The sequence below is a fragment of the Bufo bufo genome, chromosome 6 (assembly GCF_905171765.1).
Source record: "Bufo bufo chromosome 6, aBufBuf1.1, whole genome shotgun sequence".
Classification (NCBI taxonomy): domain Eukaryota; kingdom Metazoa; phylum Chordata; class Amphibia; order Anura; family Bufonidae; genus Bufo; species Bufo bufo.
This window is the reverse complement of record NC_053394.1, coordinates 119,780,071-119,799,545: the sequence shown is the minus strand read 5'-3', so window position 1 is coordinate 119,799,545 and position 19,475 is coordinate 119,780,071. Positions and strand designations below refer to the sequence as shown.

The 19,475-nt window shown below is 43.4% G+C and overlaps 1 protein-coding gene and 1 long non-coding RNA gene across 2 annotated transcripts in view; one reads left to right on the top strand and one right to left on the bottom strand.

Annotated features, from left to right (window-relative positions):
• Window positions 1-8: 8 nt before the first annotated feature.
• Window positions 9-13,470, top strand: LOC121004301. The gene is made up of 3 exons (XR_005779683.1): window positions 9-1,007; window positions 6,438-6,446; window positions 13,459-13,470. It is a non-coding gene; the product is annotated as an uncharacterized LOC121004301 (long non-coding RNA).
• Window positions 9,255-19,475, bottom strand: part of SERINC3 (serine incorporator 3) — a 42,982-nt gene continuing 32,761 nt past the window's right edge. The window contains exon 10 of the mRNA XM_040436467.1: window positions 9,255-9,639. Within this exon, the coding sequence (XP_040292401.1) occupies window positions 9,501-9,639 (139 nt within the window). The 3' untranslated portion in view covers window positions 9,255-9,500. The remainder of the gene's footprint in view (window positions 9,640-19,475) is intronic.

The window sequence follows — 19,475 nt, the reverse complement described above, 5'->3', positions numbered from 1 at the left end:
AACAACAGGTTTCCTACTCAACGGTGGACACGCGGCGTCACGACACATGTTTACATATACATACACCATATATATGCAACACACATACACATAAGTACACTGTATACATGGCACACATACATAAATACACTATATATACACTACACACATACCACCCAACTAAGGAGCTAAACTATCTAACGGCGCACAAAGCAATGGAAATGAACATCTGCTGCTGCCGCCAGAGCACCGGATCGGGACTCAGCCGGTAACACGGTTCTCCGATCCAGTTGTAATTTTAACAACCGGATCTGGAGAACTGGCTGAATCCCATGCCTGGGTATGCCCCCTTGTTTGCCAAGTCTTTTTGTTCTGTCTACCCAGAGGTCTTGTCCATAAAATTGCCGCTGATGGAGGGTCATGTGACCAGGCAAATCACCTCCATGTGATGTCTCATGTGTTCAAATACACTGATCTGCCATCCTCACTTGTACTGTTGGGAGTTCAGTGCTGTGTGTTTAAATCGAGGAGGCCGAGTGATGTGTCTGGTCACATGACCCTCCATCAGCGGCCATCTTATGGACAGGACCTCTATGTGGACAGCACAGCAAGGGGACATGGATTATAATATATAGCAAACGGCACAGAATATTAGTAAATGTTATATAGTCATCTTACATACACATTGGTCACAAGTAGCCAGGAAGTGGTCAACCCCTTGAATTTTAATTTTCCTTCCTCTTAACCTGTGTTCATTCTTATGGTTCTTTGAAGTGTAATAATTAACTATAGCATTGCCAAGTGCCCCCCTCCCATTTTGCAGCTTTACCTTTTAAGCACTTGTTCTCTTTTTAAATATCTGTAATGATTTTATTGCCTAAAACAAACAAATTGGGCCATGCTACGGCACTAAGAGCCCTCTCTCTCTCTGTTGCATACCTACAACCCACAGCATACCCTGCCCTGATTTTTCACTGCATTAGGATCTGTTTCCAATGCAGTGGAGGTCAATCTGGAACAATATTGGGGTTCTTGAGGGGGCAGGACAAGGGGTAATAGGGTGATGATGCACCAAAATCCTAATTTACACATTAATAAAAAGTAATTTTTCTCAGGATCGGCACAAGGAAGGAACCTAAACGAGGTATAATTTTACTCAGCAGGATCAACTGGAATGGTGATCATGCCTGGGTTGATTCTGCTGACCACTGTTCTTTAAATTTAAAGGGGTAGTCTTGTATTGGGCATCATCTATCAATATTAAACCTTTAACCAGTGTAAATACTCACTGTAAGGTATGGGTGTCTATGCTGTACCACGTGCAAGCACCTCTAGTACCCAGAGCCTGCGTTGGATGCAGCCTTTGGCTTTAGTAAGGACTCACTTTATTGTGTTATATATGTTGTCATAGGTCATTTAAGAGGATAAGGTCAAAATCATGGGAACTGCCGTAATAGCCTATCAGGAAAGTTACTGCTGTTACCTTCTGTAGAGCTAGGTATATGGACTGCTTATGGGAGATGTTTGGTTCTCTGGGTAAAGGCATTTGGAGCTCACTGCATGCGACTTGTACATTGAACTGTCCTCATTCAGCTTGTAAGTGCCCTCTAGTGGTGATTTCAAGCAACCAGAATTTTAGCTTTGAAGTCTACAGCTGTGTGACAAAACGCAGGGGATGTTAAGCTCTTTTCTCATAAAAAGCAGGGGCGTAGCTACAGGGGGTGCAGAGGTAGCAGTCGCTACCGGGCCCAGGAGCCTGAGGGGGCCCAAAGACCCTTGTGCCACCTAAGAAGACACCAGTATTATAGAAAGTGCATGCTGGTCAAGTTACACCTCTGGCTGGAGGGAAAGGGGTAATGGCAAGAATTTGTACAGGGGGGTGCCGTTTCAATGTTTACCTTAGGCAGCACGAAGGCAATGTGCTCCCCTGGCCATGAAGCACTGAAGGAAGGGGGGCCCAAGCTGAACTCTTGCACCAGGGCCCATGATCCTTTAGCTACGCCCCTGATAAAAAGGTATATTTTATATCTGCAACTGTGGCTCTTCATCCGATCCAAAACTATAACTCCTGGCAGGCCCTAACTCCCTGCATCTTTTAGGGGAGTTGTAATTTTGAGGCAGACAGAAAACCACAGGTTGAAGATCACGGGACCACAGCTAGAGAGCTAATTGTACCATGCGCCCCTTTACATGTGGCTTTGAGGTTTACTACAAATGAAAATTCATGTTACTGTTTTGCACTGATTGCTTATTGTGGGCAGTATGGCCATATCTTCTGTTACAGTTTTGTCAAGATGCCCAATGTGTTCCTATATCAGGTGTTCCAGGTTTCTTGGGTTGCCGCTTCCATATTATTTACTGATGATTTTGTGCCATATTTTACATTGTATCTGAATATTAAGTGTTGTTTATATGTCAATGACATTGTATTAAGGCCCTTCTGTCCCATCGACATGGGCCAGTGCTTGTAGGTATAATAGCTGGTAGGTCAACAAGTCTAGTGTAGTTTTCTTGCTAAGCCAAATATATGGGTAAACCGTGATCCTTGTCACAAAATACTAATGTGGGTGTGTTTTCCTTTAAGATGGTAGGTACATAAAGTTGTATCCAGGGAGCTGCTACAGCAAGGTGGCCCATTGTGACCTAAGTTTAAAGAGGATCCGCTGTAACCTTTTCTGACATGTCTCCTTTAGTAACTACTTACATTCGTCATGTAGAACCATTTCTGGAGCATCTACTCATGAGTATATTGTGTCATTCCTTTATTATTCCTGCTAGAAGATATGGACAAATTGGTAAGAGTTTACAATGAAGGTCCAGATGAGTGTTACCAGATGGAGGTGTGCCCTGCACAGTCTGACACGTGTAGCACTGATTGGATAGTGCCAGACTGTGCAAGGACACACCCTCAAACTTGTACCACCCATCTGGACCTTCAATGCAAATTTCTAGTAATTCATTCATAACTTCTAGCAGGAATAATAAAGGAATGGCACATCATAGAGTCATAAGAATAGATGCTCCAGAATTGTTATTACAAAGGGGATCAAGTAGTTACTAAAAACAGACATATCAAGACAGGTTACAGGTCCTTTAAAATAAAACTGGTGACTAAAGATTAAAGCTTTCCCATTAATACAAAGAAAACTGCATGAGGAAGGAAGCAAACTGCTGTATCTTCTCCCCCCCACCTTTAGGCCAGACAGTCGAGCAAGTTCAATACTAGAAACTTGCTGCATGTGGCAGTGTGTTCTCGTTCTGATCCCTGCTCCTCTGACAAGATCCCACAGCATTATTATAATGATTTATAAGGCTGTGTGTCCCTGCGAGACCAGGAACCTATTAAATTACATTGACATCGTGCTGAGCGGGAACAAACACTGCCACACGCTGCGAGTTTCTCACATTGCACTCACGTGTCTGTGTCTGGCCTTTTTAGAGTATATATTCTAACAATAGGTATGCTTTAATCGTGCTGTTATTGAATCTAGTTGTATGTAATTAGGTGACAAAGTGTTAAACTTGTAATTTGGTTCAGGCTACATTCACATGAAAGCGTGGAAAACGTCAGTCACATGGTCATTTTTAGAACCAATTAAACTCACTCTATGGGGCTATTAACATGGCCATCTTTTTAACAGTGAATATTAGGTGTCCAAAAAATAGGACATGTTCTATTTTGCCCGACTTTATGGCCAGAGGGATCCCATTGAAATCAATGGGCCTGTTTTTAACGGACATTTAGACAAGAGAAAAATGTGTACACTATGTTAAAAAACTAAAAAGGAACTTTCAGGGGTTAAAAAAATAAAAACTACTTTCACGTAAGGGAACACTGGCTCTGCACTGAAGGCAGTAGGACCTGATACTCCCAGCATGGTGACATCAGGTCCTGCTGCCTCCAATGCATTGACCTGAAAAAAGCTCTGTCTGCACAATCGGGGGTGGGCATCGGATGTCCAGGGGGCATTATGTATACTAAGGGCATTGCAGAGGTTGTCCTTAAAAAAACAGACGGAAAATGGATACACACATACATGCAAAATTGAGGTTAAAAAGTAACAAGTGTCTGTTTTATTTTTCACTGTTGTGTGCATGTACCTTAATAGAAACCTCTACCATCCCATGATGAGGGATTTTCATTTGGTGTTGGGTAAATCTAGTCATATCAGGTCCATCTGTATTCTAGGGGGGTGGGGGGTAGATTACCATGAACCAGTGGTCTCCAACCTGTGGCTCTTCTGCTATTGCACAACTACAACCTCTACTATGCTCTGACAGCACGTGGTTGTCGGGCCATGGTGGGAGTTATTTTTTTTTCCCTCGGCAACTGGAAGGCTGCAGGTTAAACAAGACCACTGCCATAGACAAATATGTGGATAGTTCTATTTTGATCAGTCTATAGGGATATTTTTGTACAAAAAATAGTTTTTGTGTGTGAGGCTTGAATGTGACCGTGATTACGAATTAGACCCATTGTCATGTTTGGTCTGGATTGCAGACAGCTGCCTCTTCTGCTGAAGGAGGTGACCTGGTTTCCGTGATCTTCGTACCGCCTTTTATGTCACTTCTTCTATAAAGCAGAATGGGTAAAAAAATACAATGTTACAGAAAAAATAATAATAATTAACGCAACACACACTGGATGTCTATGGGACAAAAACACCAGACAGTGAGGGGGCTAAAAAAACAAACAGCTATTGACCCCCAAAAATGTAACTAGGTTGAAAAACACCAGCTTGTAGGTGCTTCGTTTAATACTTCCCATAGATGTCTGAGTATCTGGAGTTGGCATTTTATTTTTTTACTTAAAATGCCCAAAAAAAACAAAACCCCTCAAAAATATGTGACACCAGCCTAAAGATTATTATTAGAGATGAGCGAATTTCATATTTTGAAATTCATTGGTGGTAAAAGCAGAATTGCGTTATGGATTCCGTTACCACGGACCATAACGCAATTCAATGATGGAATGCCTCCTGCATAACGGAAACGGGACGGGTCCATTATGCAGGTCATAGACTTCTATTATGACGGAATGCCTCTAAAGGCATTCCATCATAGAATTGCGTTGTGCTCCGTGGTTTTTTAGGGTTTAAATACCTGTGTAAATGATTGTTTTATTGAGCCCTTTTAACCTGATGAAGGGGGTTCCAGACCCCCGAAACGCATTGTTTTAACTGGCAAAAAGAATATCTAATAAAGAAGAAAATTCTTTATCCTTCTACAAGTGTCCTGGTAAAGGTGTTGTTGCGCCACCCTGTGGTCCTTTTACATATACATTGCAAACTCTTTTGGTTAAGATAAGGCCTCATCTCCCGAAGTCTTTGGACACAACGGCCGCGTCTTATCTACAAACGCACAGTAGAGTTGTGCCCATTTATAGCACAACTCTATCAGAGGAGCCTTCACTTTTTATTCTCTCTCAATTGTTCTGCGAATCTTGAACATACTACCCTATGGTGCGCTCTCTCGTTGCTTTTCTAGCAAAATTTGCCCAATTACATGAATTCTAAAGGCATTCCATCATTGAATTGCGTTATGGTCCGTGGTAACGGAATCCATAACGCAATTCTGCTTTTACCACCAAACGAAGCATTAGCGAATTTCAAAATATGAAATTCGCTCATCTCTAGTTATGTACAGTCCTGGCACACAGGGAGTGCAGCTTGACTATTATACCAGGACCAGATCTGTGGAAAACTCTTCTAAGGGGGGTGGCGCACACACAGCTCTTGGTGGAAGTTTTTGATGCAGTTTTTTGAGTGAAAGCTAGAAGTGAATGGAGCAGGAAGGAGAAGTCCTCCTTTGTAGTTCTCATTTCCTTCCAACCCACTCCTGGCCTTGGCTCAAGAACCCACCACAAAAAGCTGTGTATGACATCACCATAAAGGAGAGAACATGAAATGTGGTAGTTGTGGCCAACGTCAGCCCCGATCCCCAATGCTGGGGTTATTGGATGCGTTCGTTGTTCTAGGTAGAGTATATATTGATTCGTTGCAACCTTTGTGCTTAATGAAATGTTCATTTTTCTATTCTGGTTTATCCATTAACATTTTATAAATGGAGCAATGGTGCATTTTGATTTTAAGCGTTTCCTTGTATGCATGGATCAATAAACCTCCATACACATAGTGTGTTTTGTCCCTTATTATTTCTTTGTACTTAATTTTTTATTTTTTTGTTATTCAACAGCTGGAAAGTAATTTTAATAACTTGTACGGTCTAGTTCAGGGATGGGCAAACTCAGCCCTCCAGCTGTTGTAAAACTACAAATCCCATCATGCCCTGCTGTAGGCAGACTAAGCATGCTGGGATTTGTAGTTTTACAACAGCTGGAGGGCCGAGTTTGCCCATCCCTGGTCTAGTTAATTTCTGATAAAAAAAATTAAAAAGACACATCCATCTGATCCAGGCTCCTGGGCCCTTATTATCCTGAGACGGGAGGTCTTCTGGAGGCCACAAATGTATGGTAACTGTGCCAGTCATGGAAGATATGGAGATGGCCAAAGCCCACTCACTTGGCAGTTTCACTACAATCTAACAGGAATGCCCAACCAGTAACCCTCCAATTGTTGCAAAACTACAACTCTCAGCATTCCCAGACAGCCTACAGCAGTGAATGATGGGAGTTGTAGTTTTGCAACAGCTGCAGGGCCATAGGTTGAGCATCCCTGCACTCTAACAAAGCATACACACCTCCATGGCTAGGTCTCCACAGATCATTATCTGCATTAGTGGGGGTGCATGTAGTTGGAAATCTCAATATGCTTTTTGTCTTTCATGGACTCCAATTTTACAGGGGTTTTCTGATACTTTTTTAAATGATGACTTCAGTGGGGCTGAGCTACACCTAGGCCATGTGATCGATGAATGCAACATGACATGGCCTCGGGTAAGCTGCAAGCACCACTGCCTTTTTAAAACAGCTGATCCGTGTCGAACCCCCACCAATCAGATATAAATCTCGGACAACCCCTCTAACACATGAACATCCAAAAGTTATCCAATTAAAAGGAATGGTCTGGGAGTTTGATACTGAGGGCCTAGGTCATCAATATCTGAACGGTGGGGGCACAACAACCAGCACCTCGGATCAGCTGTTTGAAGAGGCCGCGGCTCTCTGGTGAGTGCTGTCGCCCCTTCACATCTTACCAAGCACAGAGTTGGTACAGTGGTTGTACTTGGTATTGCCACCCAGGCCCATTCACTTGAATGGATTGAGCTGCAAATAGTCCATGTGACCATTGAACATAACATGACTGACCTAGGAAGAGGATGTGGCACTCACCAGAGCGCCGCAGCTTCTTCAAACAGCTGATCAGCAGGGGTGCTGGGGGTCGGGCCCCTATTGATCAGATACTGATGACTAATCCTGAGGATAGGCCATCAATATCGAACTCCCAGAAAACTCCTTCACCTCCGAATACGTACATTGGATAGCAATATGATGAATCATTCAGACCTACAGCCCTTTCATAGCAGTACTGCTGAGCCCATAGACATGGCATGTGACTCTATATACGAACCAGACAGGAGAATTTCATGACTTGGCGTGCCCAATGACTGCCATATTTCAGCTCCGAGCTTGTACGAAGCTGTAATACGTCCAAGTTCGGGGCCTAAGGGTACGGCCTCACTGTCAGGTTTCTGCATGCATTTTTGGAAGCCAAAACCAGGAGCAAAATAAAAAAATATATAAAATATCTGTCCTATATACTTTCTTTCCTTTTATGATCTGCTCCTGATTTTGGCTTCCAAAACTGCATCAGGAACCCTGACTGTGTGACTGTAACCCAAGAATAAATTTGACTTTTGACTTGAAGGCAATAAACAAAACAGACCACAAAGAGCAGAAGCCTGCAGGTAGGAGAGACAAGTCTTGGTTAAAGGGTAGTTTTATTAAATAATCCTTTATTAAACAGTGTATACAATACAGTGCAAAAGTGCTGAAGATGATCTAGACACAGCAGATGCAGCCACCCCATAGTCTGTACATGCAAGAGTGATGCCACAATTCCTTGTCCGTAGGCTTTGTTCTCATTATATTATCTCAGCCAAATATGAGCTACCGCCACTGTGTACAGACTATGGGCCCACCTTAAACCTGTATCTGAAATTTAGACAGCATTAATATTCACTTAGAATGGCTACTCTTGGGGAAACCAGCTGCATTGTTACCTTACTAGGCCATGTGCACACTTGATAACATTTTCTAGACAGTAGCAGAGAACCTTCAGACCAGAAAGGCTCAATTAACTGTGGAGGAGGAAAGATCCTGGGGTCTGGAAAGTCAAGGGTAGAGCGGTAAGAATTTATGGAGCTCAAGAACCTAGACCTTTCTGGCCTGATGGTCATTTGCCCCTGTCTTGTAAGCAGGATGAAGGCAGTAACACTGCATGGTTGTACTGAACCCAACTTGGATCACCATAGAATCCTATAGTAATCTAACTTTGGTTCCATAGAACCATGGTGGTGGGGTCTTGCAACTGTATTGCCAATGCCTGAAACTAGCGTTTGGCTGCCGATACACGGCCATATTTATGGTCCCAGTGAAATACATATATTCCCTGCCAAAAACAGGGGATATATACGGCTGCCCAAGATCCGCAACCTATAAGACACAATCTTAAAGCAGGCGTCTGGGAATTTCATATTGATGACCTATCCTGAGACGGAAAGCTTACATCCAGGACCCCCGCCGATCAGCTGTATGAAGAGGCCACAGTGCCTCCTTGAGCACCTAGGCCAATGACGTCACTGTACAGCAGTCACGTCGTATAGGCACAGCTCAGTCCCATTCAAGTGAATGAGCTGCAGTACCAAACACAACCACAATACGATGTATGGCGCTGTGCTTGGTGAGCTGCGAAGAAGGTCGCGGCACTCACCATAGCTCTGGCTTCCTCAAACAACTGATTGGGGGGGGGGTCTGACTTCCAGAACCTCCACCATCGAGTACATAAATATAAAAATCCCAGATAACCCCTTTAAACATACAGCTACACAGGAGTGTACCTGGCACAACAGACTCCTTTTGGACAATTCTACACATTGGTCATATTGCAGTTTCTGGCATAGCATGGTTTTGCAAAAGCTGCAGTTTGACTGCCACAAGTGAACTCACCCCTATAACAACATGGGTCAGATGGACCTTGCGAGGCAGCTGGGAAGTGTCCAGTGACAGATAGGCCTGCGATGCTCTGCATCACAACACATAAACCTATTATTAAATACTGAATACAAAGAAAATCTGCGCATAAAAACCTGAAAAATAAAGAATACATATTTCTTTATATAGGAAATTTAGCCAAATATATTACTGACATGAAGGTACATTCAACTGCTCCTTGATACAAAGCATCAACTCAACTGAAGCAGATTAAAAAGCAGCAGCATACACATTATAAAGCTTCAAATTAAAAGGATTTGTCAGGAAAAGCAGTAAAAGGCTCATGGAATTGTCTAAGCAGAATTTTGGAACTGGAGATATTACCAAAAAGACGGGGGATCAGAAGCATCTAATTGAAGTCCCTGTTGGGAAGGACACAGGGAGCTATGAGCGTCCAGGTATAGAGGAGCAGACAAAACCAGCTGGATGCCATCTTCACCCAGACAGCGGGCCACTTGCTCGTTATGGTGTTCAAGTCAGCATCCGGGCTGTAATTAAAGAAAATACATGTCTGATTTGTAGAATTTTTTCTATTTACTAAAGGAACATTCCAAAACAAACTTATACACTGTTGGGCCTAGTGCCGACATGAAGTTTAAACACCAAAATGGCGTACTTTGCTCCAAATGTTACACACCGTTTGTTAAATCTGGTACACCTTTAACCAACCCCTTACGTTATCCCATGAATAATGTAAAAAATGAAAATCATACAGTACATGACAATGTCTTTCTAACAAAGCTAGAACCAGCCCTGTACCTCACACGGATCCAGAGATCTCCCCATTCATTGCTCGGCTAGATTTATATCAAAGATGGAAACTCAGGGGGCGTGTCTTTTCTGCTGCAGCTAAGGGGGCGTGTCCATGTTCTCCCTATCACAGCTCGGGAGGCAGTTAAATGATGAAACTGAGCATGTGCGGCCTTCTCAGTGAGCAGGTCAAAGAAATAAGAAAAAGAGCAGATGGCGCTATACAAACACATTATATTGAATAACTCAGTGGCTATACAAAATTTGTAATTGCATGCAATTGTTAAAGATGTGTGAATTTTTATTCTATATTTTATATCTCTAGGACTGTAATGAGTTAACTTTTTCTTCTCCAAGTGCCTCCAACCCCCCTCTTTGTTTCAAGACTGGAGAAGAGAGGGGGGGCAAAGAGCTGTGCTGTGGGAAGTGTCTGTTTTCTCATCTTTGTACAGGTGTCCCAAGGAAGGTGTATAGACTGTGGAGGAATGCATAAGCCAATCATATGACTTGATGATATGTATATATTATTCACTGCCTATAGAGAAGCACCTCCTTGAAGTGTCACATATGACGTATGCAGTATTATTGTTAGAATGGACGCCATTAGAACATGGCGTCTACTTAGATGTTTACATTAGTTCACATTCCAAAGTGGTACACACTGCGCAGATGTTGGAGTGTTCTGTTTCTCTTATCTCTTTTTCCTTTTTGACCAATGAAACAATGTTTAAGCCTCAGAGAGGACTGCCCTCTTCTGAAGATGTATATACAGCTTACTCTGTGTAATAAAAGATAGAGATTGCTTTGACCAGCTTCTGTGTCAGTGTCCAGTCTCTCAACCACGCGTGGATATTAACCCCCTGGGGGTACATTGATTTGGAGCACCAGAGTGCATCTTAAATGCTCTAATTTAGGGCGACTTTAACACAATTACAAAAGTATTCCGATCCAGGAGCGGATTAGAAAATTTGTAGAATATTATTTTTTTTTTTTTTAGAAAACCCCTTTAACCACCTCAGCCCCTATAGCTTAAACACCCTGAAAGACCAGGCCACTTTTCACACTTCTGACCTACACTACTTTCACCGTTTATTGCTCGGTCATGCAACTTACCACCCAAATGAATTTTACCTCCTTTTCTTCTCACTAATAGAGCTTTCATTTGGTGGTATTTCATTGCTGCTGACATTTTTACTTTTTTTGTTATTAATCGAAATTTAACGATTTTTTTGCAAAAAAATGACATTTTTCACTTTCAGTTGTAAAATTTTGCAAAAAAAACGACATCCATATATAAATTTTGCTCTAAATTTATTGTTCTACATGTCTTTGATAAAAAAAAAATGTTTGGGTAAAAACAAAATGGTTTGGGTAAAAGTTATAGCGTTTACAAACCATGGTACAAAAGTGAAAGTGAATTTCCGCTTTTTGAAGCAGCTCTGACTTTCTGAGCACCTGTCATGTTTCCTGAGGTTCTACAATGGCCAGACAGTACAAACACCCCACAAATGACCCCATTTCGGAAAGTAGACACCCTAAGGTATTCACTGATGGGCATAGTGAGTTCATAGAACTTTTTATTTTTTTGTCACAAGTTAGCGGAAAATGATGATTTTTTTTTTTTTCTTACAAAGTCTCATATTCCACTAACTTGTGACAAAAAATAAAAAGTTCTATGAACTAACTATGCCCATCAGCGAATACATTGGGGTGTCTTTCCAAAATGGGGTCACTTGTGGGGTAGCTATACTGCCCTGGCATTCTAGGGGCCCAAATGTGTGGTAAGGAGTTTGAAATCAAATTCTGTAATAAATGGGCGGTGAAATCCGAAAGGTGCTCTTTGGAATGTGGGCCCCTTTGCCCACCTAGGCTGCAAAAAAGTGTCACACACGTGGTATCTCCGTATTCAGGAGAAGTTGGGGAATGTGTTTTGGGGTGTCATTTTACATATACCCATGCTGGGTGAGATAAATATCTTGGTCAAATGCCAAGTTTGTATAAAAAAAATGGGAAAAGTTGTCTTTTGCCAAGATATTTGGGGAATGTGTTTTGGGGTGTCATTTTACATATACCCATGCTGGGTGAGACAAATATCTTGGCAAAAGACAACTTTTCCCATTTTTTTATACAAAGTTGGCATTTGACCAAGATATTTATCTCACCCAGCATGGGTATATGTAAAATGACACCCCAAAACACATTCCCCAACTTCTCCTGAATACGGAGATACCACGTGTGTGACACTTTTTTGCAGCCTAGGTGGGCAAAGGGGCCCAAATTCCTTTTAGGAGGGCATTTTTAGACATTTGGATACCAGACTTCTTCTCACGCTTTGGGGCCCCTAAAATGCCAGGGCAGTATAAATACCCCACATGTGACCCCATTTTGGAAAGAAGACACCCCAAGGTATTCAATGAGGGGCATGGCGAGTTCATAGAAAAAAAAAAAAATTCGGCACAAGTTAGCGGAAATTGATTTTTTTCTCACAAAGTCTCCCTTTCCGCTAACTTGGGACAAAAATTTAAATCTTTCATGGACTCAATATGCCCCTCAGCGAATACCTTGGCGTGTCTTCTTTCCAAAATGGTGTTATTTGTGGGGTGTTTGTACTGCCCTGGCATATGAGGGTCTCCGCAATCATTACATGTATGCCCAGCATTAGGAGTTTCTGCTATTCTCCTTATATTGAGCATACGGGTAATGATATTTTTTTTTTCCGTTCCCACTTAGCTCGTATGCCCTGGCAAACCAGATTTCTCCGGGATTTTTTATTTATATATATATATATATATATATATATATATATATATACACACACACACACATACAAAGTGTTTGCCAAAGTATATGAACACCACCACCTCCTCAGCTCATATGCCTCGGCAAACGTATCTTTTACTGCAGAGGAGAAATCTCGTCTTGCAGCGCCGCATCCACCGACTTGCGTGTAATCTGACAGCAGCGCAATGCTTCTGTCAGAATGCACATCAGTGCTGCAGCTAGTCGATCGGTTGGTCCACCTGGAAGGTAAAAAAAAAACAAAAAGAAAAAAACCAGGCCGCAACGCAATAAATTTATTAACTTTACAACAGAACATATTAACTTTTTTTTAACTTTTTTACTTACCGGTAATTTTTTTTACCTTTATAGAACAAACCTCTCCTTCCCCATGGGACAATGTGCAAAGCGCAAATCGCCCAAAGATGTGGCGAAGTACGTTATGCACTTTATCCCAGGTGAAAGGAGAGGTTTGCAGCAGCTGTGAGTAAAAGGGCCCTAATAGCCCTGTGTGTCTGTCCTGTGAGATGCAATCCCTATGCTAGGTGTACCTGTGTGTGGTACTTCCAGAAACACTCTCCTAAGCATAGGGCAGGGTGGTCAGGACAGTCAGGACAGAAATAGCGGGTGTCACGCCTTATTCCACTCCTGCTACAGACACAACATTTTTTTCGGGGTGGCGGTTGGGTTGAGGTACCAGCAACAACACTGGGGAAATGTCGCTCGTGTAGACAGCTAACTACACTGGTGGATGGGGCCACGGAACCTTCTGGATACAGGAGGTTCTCGATGATCTCTTCCTGGAATTTGAGGAAGGATCGTGTTCTCCCAGCCTTACTGTAGAGAACAAAACTATTATACAGAGCCAATTGAATTAAATATACAGACACCTTCTTATACCAGCGTCTGGTTCTGCGGGAAACTAAATAGGGAGCCAACATCTGGTCATTGAAGTCCACCCCTCCCATGAGCGCATTATAGTCATGGACTGAGAGGGGCTTTTCAATGACACGGGTTGCCCTTTCAATTTGGATTGTCGTGTCTGCGTGAATAGAGGAGAGCATGTAAACGTCACGCTTGTCTCTCCATTTCACCGCGAGCAGTTCTTCATTACACAAGGCAGCCCTCTCCCCCCTTGCAAGACGGGTGGTAACGAGCCGTTGGGGGAAACAAATCCGTTCTAGAAACAAATGCCTAAAGAGGGCCACACTTGTGTAAAAATTGTCCACATAAAGATGGTACCCCTTGCCGAATAAGGGTGACACCACTGCTCCCCAGGTAGTCAGGGCAACCGACCGGCTCCAGGGTCTGATCTTTTCCCTCATAGATCCGAAATTTGTGGGTATAGCCTGTGGCCCTTTCACAGAGCTTATACAATTTGACCCCATACCGGGCACGCTTGCTTGGGATGTATTGTTTGAAGCCAAGGCGCCCGGTAAAATGTATTAGGGACTCGTCTACGCAGATGTTTTGCTCAGGGGTATACAAATCTGCAAATTTCTGGTTGAAATGGTCTATGAGGGGCTGAATTTTGTGGAGCCGGTCAAAAGCTGGGTGGCCTCTGGGACGGGAGGTGGTGTTGTCGCTAAAATGCAGAAAACGCAGGATGGTCTCAAATCGTGTCCTGGACATAGCAGCAGAGAACATGGGCATGTGATGAATTGGGTTCGTGGACCAATATGACCGCAATTCATGCTTTTTAGTTAGACCCATGTTGAGGAGAAGGCCCAGAAAAATTTTAAGTTCGGAAACTTGGGCTGGTTTCCACCGGAAAGGCTGGGCATAATAACTTCCCGGGTTGGCGGATATAAATTGTGTGGCATACCGGTTTGTCTCTGCCACGACTAAGTCCAAGAGCTCCGCAGTCAAGAACAGCTCAAAAAATCCCAGGGCCGAACCGATCTGAGCTGTCTCAACCCGAACTCCAGACTGGGCGGTGAAAGGGGGAACTACTGGTGCGGCTGAAGTTGGTGACTGCCAATTAGGGTTTGCCAGCACCTCAGGGACTCTAGGGGCTCTACGGGCCTGTCTGTGCGGTGGCTGCGACGGGGTAACTAGTGCACGTGCCACCGTACCAGCTTCAACTGCCCTTCTGGTGCTCGCTACTTCACCAGGTTGTACGGCAGTGCTGGTACTAGGTCCAGGAAGGGCTGCGCTGCTGGTGTTTGCCTCACCACGTGATCCAGCAGCGACAGCCCCACTCTGCTGCTCTTGAAGCGGATCCTGCGCAACCTGTGGTCTAGCGACACGGGGCCGGGTACGCCTGGTTCTATCAGGGACCTCCACCTCCTCGTCAGAACTTTGGGTCAGAGAGCCACTGCTTTCTACAGGTTCATATTCTGACCCGCTAGATTCGTCAGATGAGGGTTCCCATTTCTCATCCGACTGGGTCAGAATCCTGTAGGCCTCTTCAGAAGAATACCCCCTGTTTGACATTTTGGACTACAAAATTTAGGGGTATTCCCTGAGACTACCCAAGAAAAAAAGCAAGCCTGTCTTACAAAGGGGAGGCTAGCGAAGTACCGGAGGCCGCTGCGGTTGATAAAAAATATCAAAACTGATTTTTTTATCGCCGCAGTGCGTGCAAAGTGAATGTGCAGTGATCAAAAAATAATAATTTTTTGTCACTGCGGTGGGGCGGGCGTGGGTGAACGAACGTGTGGGCGACCGATCAGGCATGATCGGGCAAACACTGCGTTTTGGGTGGAGGGCGAGCTAAGGTGACACTAATACAATTATAGATCTGACCGTGATCAGTTTTGATCACTTACAGATACTATAAAAGTAATCAGCGAATTCGCTAATCAGCGAATAAAAGTGACTGCGGTGCGGTGGGCTGGGCGCTAACTGACGCTAACTACCTAACCAAGGGGCCTAAACTATCCCTAAAACCTAACAGCCAATACTAGTGAAAAAAAAAAAAAGTGACAGTTTACACTGATCACTTTTTGTCTTTCATTAGTGATTGACAGGGGCGATCAAAGGGGTGATCAAAGGGTTAATTGGGGTGCAGGGGGGTGATCTGGGGCTAAGGTGTAGTGTTGGTGCTACTCACTGTGAAGTCTGCTCCTCTGCTGGATCCAACTGACGAAAAAGGACCAGCAGAGGAGCAGAGAAGCCATATAACAGATCATATTTACTAATATGATCTGTTATATGGCTTGTGATTCGATTTTTTAAAAATCAGCAACCTGCCAGAGACGATCATTGGCTGGCAGGTTGCTGATGCAATTCTCCTCGAACTTTTGCCGGCCCGCGATGCGCATGCGCGGGCCGGCTGTGACCGAAATCTCGCGTCTCGCGAGAGGACACGTCGGCGCGTCCAGGCGGAATGAAACAACCACCTCCAGGACGCGTCGCTGCGTTCGGCGGTCCGGAGGTGGTTAAGGACTGGGACAATTATAATTTTTTTCCCTCCATAACTTCACTTTTCTGTTCATACAGCCTTATTAAGGCTTATTGTTTGTGGGACAAGTTGTACCATATTTTTCGCCCCATAAGACGTTTTAGAGCAGGACAATAAGAAAAATATATTTTCCATTACACCTCAGGTCAGACCAGCAATCAGACCCCCAATGTTAATCAGACCTCAGATCAGACCCCCAATGCCTCAGGTCAACCATCCATCAGCCCTCATGTCAGCCACCAGCGCAAATAAAAAACAAAAAAAAAAAAAACACACACTTGCCTCTCCTGCTCCTGGACGCCACCGCTCATCACAATCGCGATCCTCTTTATCCTACTGTCCAGCTGTGCCCTGAACTGGCGCGTACAGCGTGAGGTCACAGAGCGCCCTCACACTGTGCGCAGCCCTGCACAGCCGAGGACCAGAAAGCGCCGAGTACAGAGCCTTCACCGCTTCCCGGTCCTCTGGTACTAATGAGGACTTCCATAATGGAAGCGCTTCATTAGTATTCGCCCCATAAATCGGACATTTTCAGATGCAGATGCGGCGAAACCCATGTTTTTTTTATTTTTTTATTCTTTCTTACATGTAAGGGTACTTTCACACTTGCGGCAGAGGATTCCGGCAGGCAGATCTGGCAATCCAGATGCAAACTGATGCATTTGTGAGCCAGAGCCGGATGCGGGTCCGTCTCACAAATGCATTGCAATACCGGATCCGTCTTTCCGGTTGTCATCCAGAAAAACGGATCCGGTATTTATTTTTTTCTCATCTTTAAAAAGGTCTGCGCATGCGCAAACCGCAAAACCGGTTCAGTTTTTCCAGAACGTTTTTCAATGGAAATTAATGTCGGATCCGGCATTCCGGCAAGTGTTCAGTATTTTTGGCCGGAGAAAAAAACTGCAGCATGCTGCGCTATTTTCTCCGGCCAAAAAACGTAAGAGGGACTGAACTGATGCATCCTGAACGGAATGCTCTCCATTCAGAATGCATTAGGATAAAACTGATCAGTTTTTTCCGATATTGAGCCCCTGTGACGGAACTCAATACCGGAAAAGAAAAACGCTAGTGTGAAAGTACCCTAAAATTGGGAAAGAGGCTATTTAAATAGAATTTTTTTTTTTGACTTTTTTTAAAAAAAACTTGCCCTTTTTTTTCACTGTACTTTAGTCTGTTTAGGGGACTTGAATATGCGATCTGGTTCCTTGTACCATAGCCTGCAATAGAATACTATTGCAGTGCAGGGGATTCTGATGGTTACGGGATTCAGGTTATGGGCACGGCTTCGCAGGCAGCTCACTATGAAAGGCTTGGGAGACTTCACAAGGCTGTCATAGCAACCAATCAGAGCCCTGCAATTTTGACATGGTGGCTCCAATTGACGGACTCCCTCTGTCTAACCCCCCCAAATGCCGTAGGTCGCTATTGACAGCAGCATATGAGAGGTTAAATGAGTGAGTGCAGGATGTACAAGTAATACACAGCCAGCATCCGCCATGTATGGAGCAGGATCAGCCGATGACCCCGCTAAATAAACCTATGACACCCTGGTGACGTGCTATTACGTCAGGGTAGCGCAAAGGGGTCAAGCTTAACCCTTTTGTCCAGAAATATTTCTCCAGTTTTTCCTATGCCACCCTGGAGTGATTTTAGACTTTCTGCAACTCTTTTAACCACCTCAGCCCCCATGGCTTAAACACCCTGAAAGACCAGGCCACTTTTTACACTTCTGACCTACACTACTTTCACCATTTATTGCTCGGTCATGCAACTTACCACCCAAATGAATTTTACCTCCTTTTCTTCTCACTAATAGAGCTTTCATTTGGTGGTATTTCATTGCTGCTGACATTTTTACTTTTTTTGTTATTAATCGAAATTTAACGATTTTTTTGCAAAAAAATGACATTTTTCACTTTCAGTTGTAAAATTTTGCAAAAAAAACGACATCCATATATAAATTTTGCTCTAAATTTATTGTTCTACATGTCTTTGATTAAAAAAAAATGTTTGGGTAAAAAAAAAAATGGTTTGGGTAAAAGTTATAGCGTTTACAAACTATGGTACAAAAATGTGAATTTCCGCTTTTTGAAGCAGCTCTGACTTTCTGAGCACCTGTCATGTTTCCTGAGGTTCTACAATGGCCAGACAGTACAAACACCCCACAAATGACCCCATTTCGGAAAATACACACCCTAAGGTATTCGCTGATGGGCATAGTGAGTTCATAGAACTTTTTATTTTTTGTCACAAGTTAGCGGAAAATGATGATTTTTTTCTTTTTTTTTTTTTTTCTTACAAAGTCTCATATTCCACTAACTTGTGACAAAAAATAAAAACTTCCATGAACTCACTATGCCCATCACGAAATACCTTGGGGTCTCTTCTTTCCAAAATGGGGTCACTTGTGGGGTAGTTATACTGCCCTGGCATTCTAGGGGCCCAAATGTGTGGTAAGGAGTTTGAAATCAAATTCTGTAAAAAATGACGAGTGAAATCCGAAAGGTGCTCTTTGGAATGTGGGCCCCTTTGCCCACCTAGGCTGCAAAAAAGTGTCACACATCTGGTATCGCCGTATTCAGGAGACGTTAGGGAATGTGTTTTGGGGTGTCTTTTTACATATACCCATGCTGGGTGAGATAAATATCTTGGTCAAATGCCAACTTTGTATAAAAAAATGGGAAAAGTTGTCTTTTGCCAAGATATTTCTCTCACCCAGCATGGGTATATGTAAAATGACACCCCAAAACACATTCCCCACCTTCTCCTGAGTACGGAGATACCAGATGTGTGACACTTTTTTGCAGCCTAGGTGGGCAAAGGGGCCCATATTCCAAAGAGCACCTTTCGGATTTCACTCGTCATTTTTTACAGAATTTGATTTCAAACTCCTTACCACACATTTGGGCCCCTAGAATGCCAGGGCAGTATAACTACCCCACAAGTGACCCCATTTTGGAAAGAAGAGACCCCAGGGTATTCGCTGATGGGCATAGTGAGTTCATGGAAGTTTTTATTTTTTGTCACAAGTTAGTGGAATATGAGACTTTGTATGAAAAAAAAAAAAAAAAAAAAAAAAAAATAATCATCATTTTCCACTAACTTGTGACAAAAAATAAAAAAATTCTAGGAACTCGCCATGCCCCTCACGGAATACCTTGGGGTGTCTTCTTTCCAAAATGGGGTCACTTGTGGGGTAGTTATACTGCCCTGGCATTTTCCAGGGGCCCTAATGTGTGGTAAGTAGGTAAATGACCAGTGAAATCCGAAAGGTGCTCTTTGGAATGTGGGCCCCTTTGCCCACCTAGGCTGCAAAAAAGTGTCACACATCTGGTATCGCCGTATTCAGGAAACGTTGGGGAATGTGTTTTGGGGTGTCTTTTTACATAT